At 39.9% G+C, this 12,676-nt stretch overlaps 1 protein-coding gene across 4 annotated transcripts in view; it reads right to left on the bottom strand.

Annotated features, from left to right (window-relative positions):
• Positions 1-12,676, bottom strand: part of LOC134867715 (inactive dipeptidyl peptidase 10-like) — a 679,335-nt gene that overhangs the window by 488,777 nt on the left and 177,882 nt on the right. For all 4 annotated transcript variants that reach the window (XR_010166171.1, XR_010166173.1, XR_010166172.1 and 1 more), the window contains exons 2-3: positions 10,557-10,671; positions 6,880-6,975 (exon numbers count right to left, since the gene is read on the bottom strand). Coding sequence is in view for 1 of the 4 variants with exons in the window: in XM_063888497.1 (XP_063744567.1) it covers positions 6,880-6,975; positions 10,557-10,671 (211 nt within the window). In the remaining 3 variants the exon portion in view is untranslated. The remainder of the gene's footprint in view (positions 1-6,879; positions 6,976-10,556; positions 10,672-12,676) is intronic.

Genomic DNA, 12,676 nt, shown 5'->3' with positions numbered 1-12,676 from the left:
TTATCATGAAATGTGCTAAAACAGAGTTTAAAAACACAGCTAAAAATGATGTAATAAGCCAGATGGTTTGTGTTTCATACAAAATAAAAATATTTACGGTTTATTCTGATAGAGACACTTGGAAAAATTATTTTCAAATATTCACTTCAGAAAATGTAAACTTCACTTAAAATTAATGGAATTTGGGAAATTGTATAATTTAGATGATAAGACTCAGCTTCACTGGGACTATTCAAGATTTGTAAATGCTGTGTTTTAAATGAATCTCATGTAGTTTTCTACCAAAGAAATAAAGCAAGTATTCTTCTTCACTCAAGATTCTCCTCTCAGCACTGTAGGCTCTAAGTTCTCACATCAGACCTGTGTAAGCTTCATATTGGGCCATGAGTTGCTTCCAAGTGATCTGTGATGGATCCTTATGCGTGTGTTACTCTGAGACCTGAAGAGACCTCACGTGAGCAGAAAGAAGTGTCTCTCTGCAGCAGATACACATGAAAACAGCATTTAAGTATACATCATTCTGTGCTTTAATATAACTGCAGTGACAATGAGCAAAACACAAAGTTGACAGTTCTCCTCACATTTTGCCTCCTGTTTTGGTCAGATACAGCTCAGTTGGTTGGCGGTTAGGGTTATTGACAAAAACAGCATCTGGTAGTACAGCTTGGTCCTCTAGAGTTAAGGTTAAGTCTTCGATCTTCCCATACAACAAACCCGCATTGTCAACCAGGTTTTGAGGAATTATTTGTTTTTCCCTGATTATGTTTCATTTTAATATATGACAATTACATGTATTGTCAAAGTAAACAAATAGAGGGAAGACAGGGACACACACAGAAACATAAATAAATAAATAAATCTACTTATCTAAGCCACTTCATTATCGTTAGTAACCAAAGTTTGTTGCATTTATGATTTTTTTCAGTTTTTCAATATCCTATATATAATTGACATGTTTCCAAATGCTCTTTGCAACACTTTTTACTGACTTTCCTCAAATGTATTATGTCAACAGATTTTAGAACTATATGAGGTTATTTGAAAGCAATCGTATTAAGTTAAACCTATTTAAAGGTAATAATATTGCTTTCAACTAACCTCATATAATTATCTGAAATTTGTTGACACTGAATTAGACTCAACCTTTCAGTTTTTTCAGTGTGCTTCACTTTTGCTAAAACTGAGCTTGTTGACTATTAAAGGCACAGGCAAATGTTGCACTGGATATCTAGTGTTTGTTTCTTGCAGCCGTTCAGTCAAATGATGTACCAAAACAGTCCAGCACTGACTTAAAACGCCTCGTCGCTGTTGTGCATCACAGAGTTGAGAATATTTTAACTTCAGGAAAGCAGCAGTAACATCACTGTAGAACTTAAAGGAGAAGCTTGTTTTAAACTGTCTCTTTCAGACATCATGAGCTGAACCTTTATCTCATTGTGCAGATTGTACTCCTCACGGCTGTCAGACTTAGCAGTGACAAACTCATTCACCAAAAGTGTGAGAGCAAGCATCTTCCAGTTGGTTGTAATGATAAAAAAAACAAGTCAATGTACGAGTACAGTAGCACACAAAGATAAAAAAAATCTAAAGGGCGATGCTAATCTGTCAACAGTGGCGACGATATTGTTGTCAAAGAAACAACAAAAAAAAGATCTGGAAATGTGTTTTTTTTATGGAACACAGATCCAGCTGCCAAAAAAGCCCTATGTGTCAGCTTAAGTGAGCCAACTGGTGATATTTTCTCCTGGCTGGGCCTATGTCACACAATATGATGCCCTTCTCTCAGCAGATTGCCAACGTGGGGCTGAGGGTGCTGCCTGCAACGGGTGTGATGGAAAGTGACGCTCTATGAATCACACGGCAGCAGCTGAAAGTCACTTTCTCAATCACGTACAATGTGAAAAACAGACACACACACTCACAACAGCTCGAGAAGACTGAGCATGTCATTTATTGCACATTTTTCCCAACACTGACCAGATGTCTCCCTGTAATCTCGGTCCACATCTTCATCAATAACAGCCACCTCCAAAAATCTCATGTCACATTGCAGACTGGTGACATTGTGCAAAAGGACGTTCTTCAGTGAACATGCACATTTGTGGGGAACTATATTTAAAAAAGGGTAAATAAGACTGTAGGAGAACTGTGCTGTTAAAGCAACACTGACATGATTGATTTAATGATGCATGGTCCAATCAGCAGATGCTTATTCACTAGCCCAATCCACGGGTAATAGAGGGTTATAGTCAACATCGTCCCCGCCTTGTTGAAGAGGTGAGGCATTTCCTAGAGACATTGTCCTGTGAAGAACTGTCTCCATTAGCAGGGAGATGGAGGTGAAGCAGATAAATCACAGTGCTCTTAGCAGCAGATGTAATGATGCACTCCATTTGACTAATGTCAGCTTGTAGCGACCCATCCATCTGTGACTTTATATAGGCACTCATTCAACTGAGGCAGGAATTAAAGGCTCCAGATATCCATCATTATTCTGTGGTCGTTTTACCACCAGGAGCTTGACTCTTTGATATGGATATTAAAGTCATTACAAATTAGAATGGCATATAGTTCTGGCCATGTTCTATCTCGCGATATTCACAAAAGTGGCAGTGAAAATGATTCAGATACACTCCAACATTTAATTGGGTCTTCCTTGATCAATAATACACAACCAAATTACAGCAAAATGAACCAATGTTTTGTGTGCTGGCCTGCTAACAATAGTTAAGGCAAACCAAACCAAAATTAGAACCTCATTTACTAGGTAATAAACCAAAAGGAACATACCCTGGCTGCGGTCCAATACTCTTTTACTTGGAAATACTTGAATATTTCAGTGGCACTCAACTCTTCCATTTTATGTTATATGGAACACTGGACCTCCTTTATTAAAAGGAAAAGCATTAAACCATCCATGACCAACGTGATTGGACATTATATACTAAAAACTTCCTTCTTAGGAAGTGCCTTGCTCTTTTAGACAGCCCTTACTTCTATTGTACCCCATTGAGTTTCCACTGAACACATTTTTCATGTGTTATAATTAAAGAAAATCCTTATGAATTCACCTTTCCTTCAAACATCATGATGTTTTCTATTGAGGTCAAGGTAAAGGTGTGTTTAAAGACCTAGGACATTCTTACTACATTGAATACAGCCCTAATGTGTTTCAGCCACAAGGAAGTTCTCTGACCTGCTAACTTCCTGTCTCCTTCAGAAGTAGTAATGTGTTACATTGTTCACATTGACATCTGCTGCCTGTGATCTCTGACTACATTTGGGCGAATAATATATCATGCCTGAAGGCAGCCAGAGCTGGAAAGGAAGTGAGGGTCTGACAGCAGACCATCTGGTCATGTAACTCTCAGAGTCCTAACGCTGGTCCAAATCTGAGCTTTGATCATGTGTCTGTAACAATACGGTGTGTCTGAGTGGCAACTGGAAGTGTGTGCTGCACAGCATGGATACCAGTGGTAAGGTTATTACACAGTACTGTTTCATGTTACATTAATGTCTTATTAAGTAAAAAGTGTAGTTTTATAAACATTATTATCCATCATTTTTACATACTTGAATGAAAATATCCTTTGTAAAGATAGATAGGCCCTAATATTTTCTATTCAAACTTAATATTATTGATTTGAACTAACCTAATATAATGATGAGTGTACATACACACATACATACATACATACATACATACATACATACATACATACACACACACACACACACACACACACACACACACACACATACATACATACATACATACATACATACATACATACATACATACATACATACATACATACACACACACACACACACACACACACACACACACACACACACACACACACACACACACACACACACACACACACACACACACACACACACACACACACACACACACACACACACACACACGCACTGGTTCTGCATGGCTTAGAATACACAACTAATAAATAAGTAAAAAGTGAGGCAAACAGCTGGGGTAGTTATGGTGCTGGTCAACACTGCGTCTGCTTTAATGAGGAACTACCAAAGTATCTGAGGCTCAACACGTCTATGCTTTCAATCTTTGAATTCCTGATGTGATAGGCTACAATGTGTGATGTAGAATCCTCAGTTGATAACTTCCTGTTTTAGAGTTGAGGTATCTTAATTGGCACAGGGAAACAAAGTATTAAAAGCATGTCAATAGTTTAACGGTTGAATTCAGTCTGCTAGCACAACACTAACAGAGTACACAGGAGCTGAGCAGAGAGCCAACAGCAGTCCCATTGTTTGCTTCATATCAGGTTTAAATAAAGTGAATTAATACCAGAGTTTGCTCCAACAGATCAGCTGTGACAGCGGAATGTTCTTTTTATTGACACTGCAGGAAACTTTGAATGAACTGAATATTTCCTATTTCAATGTTCACAGTACAAAACATGTGGCCACGTGTCTGAGTACAACATTACATCAACATTTCCAGCCACTCTAACTCTACAAGTTATATTTATTATACAACTTATTATATACTCATATTCCTGCGTTCTTTTGAAGACTGATGATGAGATACAAACTAGATGGTTGGATTAAAGCTAGTGAGTATTTGCATGATCATAAATTAATGTTTTGATGATAAGAAAATACAGTAAATAAACAAAGTTAATGATTTCGTGATCTAAAATAGGAACAGCCTGTAATATATTCAAGATTAATATTAACAGTTTTTGTTTCATGGTAATGACTGTCATCCTTGGTTTTGTTCAAATGTTTCTGTGTAACTTAAATAATGAAATAAACTCTGTGACACTGCAGCGTACTCACACTTGACTATAAATGAGATCACATTATGCACCCATTCAGATTATCTCGAATGGAGACAGACATAAATGACTTTCCAGCCAAAACCTCCAAAGCTTCTGATTTGGAAAAAAAGAAATCCCATTTTTGCTACAAATCCCAGCGATCAATCTCTGCTCCTGCCCGTCCGTCTGTTATCTCCTCCCATATGTCCTGGGTCTATTTTGCCCCATCCATCCACAGAGCGGCCTATAAAGCTGACTTTTCTGACTGCCTCATCGCACAACACCGCTGCTCTCTGTCTAGCCTGAGGTCAGCTCAGCGAATGAGATGGAGTTGCCAAGATAGTGGAAAAGTGTCACCCGGGAATGAAATATTGATGGACAGAAAGGCCTTGCCTCTTGCCCTTGCCCGCGGGCGCCGAGTCAGAGTCACTCTGTCGATGGGCAGCGGAGAGGAAAGCCAAAACACACACAGTGGTCTGCAGGAAAGGAGGCAGACGGAGAGCAACACGCTATCGCCACAACCCTGTCCACGCTTCCCCTCCGAGGTATCGTTATCTCCCCCCCCCAGCCTTGGCAAACCATAATCAGATTCTCTTGCACTTCACTTGATGTGGTTTATTTCCAGCCAAAGCCTTCCGGGCTTAACATATGATCCCCTTCTGGCAAGCAAGGAATCAATACAATGTAAATAAGGCGAGGGGAAATAAATCCCAACATCGGAATTTGCATAATTGCACGCAAGGTAAAGCAAGGGTGAAACACGACGGGCTTGTTTCAGACTGAACCGTCTGCAGGCTGTTTCACAGAGTTACAGAGGCAGCAGAGAGAGAGATGTCACCCCCCACCCCCTCTCTCTCAACACTCGGCTGTTGTTTGCTCTCACAAAGCACACTCAGTAGTCATCGAGGTGTCGTTCATGTCATGTATGAATCAAGGTGTTTTGTATATATGTACAGCAGCATGACAGAGGGGACAGGCAGTGTATTCACTTCACCTGTCACTCATGCTACTGTAAGATCCACAGTAATAAGGAGTATGACTCATGTGTGCTGATTGTGTCATTCCATGGAACAGGCAGGCGATAAAGCCTGATGACAGCTTTATCTGTGATTAGAACACAGTGACGTCTCATTATAAACACATTCAGATGCCTTCGAAGAGCCAAAAATCTCCTCAAGGCCAACGACATGTTCTTGATTTTCATTTATTTCTGGGATTTCTCTTCATAGAGAATTACGAGGCTCCTCCTGCTTCAAATGTTGGCCTCTCTACTATTTTGAAAGTGTGACTTGATGGAAAACAATATTTTTAAAAATTGGTGGATTTGTAGCTGCAGAGTTAGCTAATGAGTGGTAAAGTATTGTAATCAGCACAGTGCACTAGGAAAGGCTTCAAAAACTGATAAATATATATTTTTAAAGTCATCTGTTTTGGGGCAGGCAAAGAAGAATCTAAAGCAACATCTTTGCACCAATGAAAAAACAACAACTGCAATATTAGAAAGTTATGTTCCCTTCTGTTCGATGTAAAACCCTATATAATTCATTACATCACCAACATCTAATAACATTACCGCAAATTAAAGTGTCTTTTAAAAATGTCAAGGGTGATTACTTAAAATAATATTAATGTTCCAATGAATCAAAACTAAGAGATCTATATTAGTGTAAATTATATTTTGCCTGAAGAATCAAAACATATTACATAATATTAGGATATCACTATCAGGATCAGTATCAGTAACATCAGTATTTGTGGTCCAATAATAATTCTCAAATATAGCTTAAGCATGCCGTGTGACATGTTACTTGAAGAGCACATATTACCGAACCATCAGATGAGATAAGGAATTTACTCATCATTTTTTCAATCATATAATTATCAGAACTCCTGAATGAAGTTGCTAGTGCAGAATGTTTTCTGAAATCCGTTGAAGGCACGTGGTTGCACATCACGTGGTTGCACATCACCCTGATTTCAGTTCTCGCTCACTTGTACCTGAAGGTGTTGCAAGGAAACATTCTTGCAGATTCCAGCAGCTACAGCACAGTAAGTGATGGTTATTACTCACCATTGATCCACTTGGCCTCCGGGTCGTGGACCTTGAACTCAGGTCTGAACAGATCCTCCACGGACAGTTTAGTGTCACTTCCAGCTTGGCTGTCAGCTGCAAAAGTAACAATGCATCGTTAACATTTAAAGTAAACGTGTGAACCACATTTTCTTTGTTGCACACACACACATGAAGTTCATTTGTTAACCTAGGTTCAGGAGCCCAACCCATCTCCAATCAGGGCTAAGTCTATTTGTATCCGGCCAAACATCCGGCCATCGCTTGTCTCTCTTCTCTCAACCCCCCCTCCCTCTCCCTTCTACTCATACAGTTCCCCTTCTACCTCATACTAGGCCAAACTCCTTCATCCTTTCACCCATTGACCCGTTTAACGATACACCCCTACCTCCATTCATCTGAGGGGCCCTCACATCCCTACATCCCTCATCACTTCATCCCTTCTCCCTCATCCCGACATCCCTACATCCATTCATTCCTCAATCCTTACATCCCGTCATCCATACACCCCTTCATCCCTCATCCCTTCATCACTCATCCTGACATCCCTTCATCCTGACATCCTTCATCCCTCCCCTCCTTCATCCCTACATCCCTCATCCCTTCATTGTTACATGCCTCATCCCTGGCTTACTCCCCCAATCCCTTTATTCTTACTTCCCTACATCCCTTCATCCCTTCTTCCCTACATCGCTACATGCCTCATCCCTGGATCCCTCCCCTCATCCCTTCATTCTTACTTCCCTATATCCCTCATTCCTTCTTCCCTCCTCCATTCATCCGTCATCCCTACATCCCTCCCCTCCCTCATCCCTTTATCCCTTCTTCCTTCAACCCTACATCCCTCATCCCTTCATCACTTCTTCTCTCATCCCTTCATCCCTCATCCCTACATCCCTCATTCCTTCATCCCTACATCCCTCATGCCTTCATCCCGACATCCCCTCAACCCTTCCCCTCCCATTGTTCTCATATTTAATACAACCAAAATAGAAACACATTTATATTTTTATACATGTGTATAAAAAATATAAAATATATTGTAATCCAAATTCACCTAAAGGTATTTACCCCCATTAAAAAAAGATGCACAGAGAACCATATTTTCTGCAATAAATGGCATTTCATACGCTCATTACCATGGTCATGACTGGACGGGAAAACCCTCAAAGCTGTTCAATTGTTGCCCCTGGCTATATTTCATTTTTAATTATAAAATCTTTTGCCTTTAGCGGAAATAGAATGTGCCAGTTGTCAGCTCCTCCTGAATAGGACAGCTGCTGATTGTGAGCAGAATGGGGCCAAGTCATTTTGAATGTCAGCCATATTGGCTTTCCTTGATAACTCCACACAGCGTGTTTGTTTATGGAGGCAATGGAAGTCTAACCAACCGTGGGATACACCGGGAGGGGGGGTGGGGGGTGGGGGGTCAGTGGATTGTGATGATTTTACATCTGTGTAACATTCGGATTTTCTTTCATACATTTTGGAAGAAGGATACGGTGTATAATATTATCAGAGTAGTCAAAGTGTACTGATGAGCTGAGTTGAGCCGGACCATTGTGTGATACAGAGACATGTGGTCTGCAGGGTCTCACACATTGACTAGACTTAGTATGAGTACAGATGTCGCTGATATCCAGGTAAAGCTATACTCAACAAACACAAATGTGCTTTTCACATCATCTTGAATCATCAAAAGACTCTAGAAGTGAATAAAATGAGGCAGTGGTGTAATGTCACTAAGTACATTTACTCAAGCACCGTACTTGAAAAATGGAGGTACTTAAATTGAGTATTTTCCACATAATGCTACTTTATACTTTTACTCCCCTACATTTTTAGGCAAACACTGTACTTTTTACTCGACTACATTTATTTTAGAGATCTATTACTTTGCAGCTTTTGGTTGTGATTTGATTGTAAATATATCAACTTATACATAATATAATTGTATACTTATGTACAATTTTGAATGCAGGACTTTTACTTGTATCTTTAAACTGTACATTTTTAAAATAATGTACTAAGAGTACTTCTTCCACATCTGACATTAGGTACAATTTCTGAAAGTAAAAGTATGATCTGCTGTTATTCGCTGGGCAACATGTCTACTGAAGGCACTGAAACTGTTACGAACAGTATATTGGGCAGCGGTGGCAAAGTCAGTAGGGAACTGGAAGATCACCGGTGTGAGACCCCGGAAGAAGTGCTACCGAGGTGTCCCTGAACAAGGCACCATTCCCTACACTGCTCCCCGGGCGCTGTACATATGGCAGCCCTCTGCTCCTAACACTACGATGGGTCAAATGCAAAATGTACATTTCCCCCCTGTTGGACCATTTGGGGTATATTCTTCTATATATCACACTTATTGTTTGCCTCCCACTGCTACGTATTTCTGGAGGGTTTCACCAATACAGAGACCCACCTTGCTCGTCCGTCCGCAACATTTATTGTGGTATGCATGATGGCCACTAAGCTGTAGTAACTAAGTGTTGTAAATTGCCATTGTTCTAGTCTTTTTGAAAGTGAGAAGGTAGGTTCTTGTTATGGACGGCTCCATTGCATCCTTGAGCCATGATTTCAGTTCTGAACAGAAATGCATTTCAAACATATATAAAATAACTTGAGTTAGCAGAAAACCACAAATACATTTATATATAAGATATTTTGACTTTTAGGATTTCCGCATTATTACAATCTTACCTCATCCAGCAGACACAAGAGTAACTTCGACTTGGACTAGGGTTTTTTGGCTACTCAATATATATATACAGTATATATATATCGACTTTTACTCTTTAGCTATAGTTACTACTTTACTAGCGAGTCATTTGGTCAGGTAACATGGGATAACCTTTTTATTATTAAAATTACTCTGATTTGTTACTAAAACATAGTGATTTGATCCATTGTTCAATTGAAACCTGACATACAGTATATCATAGGTGGTGTAGACATTTTTCAATTCTGGGTTCAGCAACTCTGGGTTCAGCAATTCTGGTTTTCATTTTCTAATATTCCACCAACCTTGTGCTCAGCAGCCGTTTGAAAGAACCCTAGGAACACATTGTTGTAAACTAATCTCCTGGTCCATCTCTAAATCAATAATAGGCAAGCATTTTGAAGAAGAATGAACCCTAACCCTAACCCACAGAGGGGAAATCTACATTCTGCATGTGACCCATCCTTGTGTTAGGAGCACAAGTCAAGTCCCTACAGACTTTGCCACCACTGACCAAAATATATTATTAAATATATCTCCTACAGCAATATAAAATCCTGTTGAAGGGTATTACACAACATTTGATTCTGCTTTAAATATGTTCTGGGTCACTTGATGGCCGTACAAGCTCAGCAAGCTGCTAAAAACACAATTTGTTTCCCTAAAAAACAAAACAGTAAGCTAAAAGGCCTGAGGAGACCTGCAGGAGTGGTTGATGATAATCTATGGGGCAGTCATAAAAAGCAACAGCTTTTAAATCACACAGTTATCTATAATTATTGTAGGAAATATAACCGCACAGCTTTAATGCCTTAATGTCTACACATTTTGGAATGAAAGAATGAACCTTTTTACAGTTTTGGACGATTGAGATGAAGCTACAGAAACATGTAAACACTGATGTTAACGGGATTCTTGAACCAGAGCAGGACATTCCGAGCTGAGTTACCTGGTGTGAGGAGGATGACGGACATGGTGATGAGAGAGCAGACCACCAGGATGACCAGCAGGGCGATGGCAATGCCTTTCCAGTTCCTCTGAGGAGGACTCCCCCCACCCAGGTCCTGAAGAAAGAGAGAGAGAGAGAGATAGGTAAGAGTAGAACAGGAAATACATATCCAGCTGTTTAAAGTAAAGACCTCCCCAGCTGATCAAAGCTTCAGCAGTCCTTTATCAGTCTGGCAGTGGGGATATTTACAGCAAAAGTGACATAGCAGATAACTATCTAGAAAACACACACATCAGTATAAAATACTTAATAAAAAGAGAGAAGTTACTCTTAATCCATGGCAAAAAATGAGTAGCAGCATTTAAAGAGAACATATTAAGGTTTGAGATACTATAACAAATATGTTTTGCATGTGAAAATGATTATGGTTATTGCACAGAATAAAAAATAATACTAAATAAATAACTGACTGCAGGTTGTAGTCACAGTGGTGCTGCCTACTGTACATAATAACGCGGGTCACATTGAGACCTTCCATCCGACCCCCCTTCATGGTGAAGGAATGAATGGCTGTGCATGAGCCACACTGATGGCCAGAACATATTCAATTCAACAGAATGTGCATGGTTCAATCATTGCTTGGTCAACCTTTCCATTGTCACACTCTGACCTATGAAAACAAACACTCCCAGTTATTTGTTTGGCAGATAAGCAAACATTTGCATTCCCGGCTCAGTCTCTCAAAATGGCTGCAGAGACATTGGTTGGAGCAATTGGAGTGGCTGCAGAGTTCAGGGAGATATTATCTTCAGTGGAAAAGCTATCCAGGAGAGTTTTTGCAGCTCTGGCCTGCAACTCCATCTCTGAGTCCTGGTATTAGACGGCCTTCAACCGCCTCTCCCTACCACATCTGCTGCCCCTGATAAGAGGAATTAAGTCTCACACCCTATACATTTCTTCTCACCGCAGCCACTCCTGGCGTCAATTACCCACAAAACCCTGCAGGAGAAATATAGTGATCACTGACCACCAGCCCGCGACTGCATCTTGATTAGCTGGGGGGAAGGTGAAATAAAATGATTACCAATTAGAGTGGGGTTCAGCTTTTAGAAAGAAGCTTCCGTCTCAGACTTTCTCTGAAATCCATTTTCTTGGTACTTGACAAAATGGTTTAGAGTTACTGTGTCACTATAACCAGATGTTGAGGAAGAACTGAGATCTTGTACTTGAGTAAAAGTAGAAGTACTCAGATCTTGTACTTCAGTAAAAGTAGAAGTACCAGAGTGTAGGAATACTCTGTCACACTAAAAGTCCTGCATTCTAAATGTTCCTCCAGTGAAAGTAGAAAGTACTCTCATCTAAATGTTCTTAAAGTAGCGATAGTAAAAGTAGTCATTGTTTGATTGGTCCATTTCAGAATAATATCTCTGATATGTTTTATAATGATTGATCATTAAAGTGTTCTCAGAGCTGGTAAAGGTGCAGCTAGTTTGAATGGCTTTGTATACTGCAGGGTAGCTGCTGGATTTACTGCAGGTGAACTAAAGTCTGATTTAAGGGCTGATTATATTTACCATCAATAATCCAGATCTGAAAGTTAATAAAGGGATTAAATACATGTAGTGGAGCAAAAGTACACTATTTACCTCTGAATTAGAGATACCAAGTAGCATACAATTGTACAAGTATCAAATTGTACTTAAGTATAGTACTTGAGTAAATGTAATTAGTTACTTTACAAACAGACAACATGCTGACTGATGACCTGACTGAAGTACATAACGTTTTTCTCACATATCATGAAGAGCCGAGCCATGAAGAGCCGCCCCCCCCCCCCCCCCCCCCCCCCCCCGGATTCATAAGACCACTCTATTATCAGGACTTGGACCGCTGCTCATTTCATTAATACAGAAAGGCGGACGTGTCCTTGAAAAGTGACGGACACTCCAAACTGCCCTTGTTCCTCCATGCATGACATTCTTTCTCCCACTCTTTTTCACTTTCTCTCCATCTCAGCTATCCCACAATTTCCCATTTTATCCACTTTTGAATAATCGTCCCAGGTTTATTAACTCAATTATGAGCAATGAAGGAACCACTAAGTGAATTTTTAACCGCTG

This window comes from Eleginops maclovinus, chromosome 7 (genome assembly GCF_036324505.1).
Source record: "Eleginops maclovinus isolate JMC-PN-2008 ecotype Puerto Natales chromosome 7, JC_Emac_rtc_rv5, whole genome shotgun sequence".
In the NCBI taxonomy this organism is placed as follows: Eukaryota; Metazoa; Chordata; class Actinopteri; order Perciformes; family Eleginopidae; genus Eleginops; species Eleginops maclovinus.
This window is presented reverse-complemented; position numbering and strand designations above follow the sequence as displayed.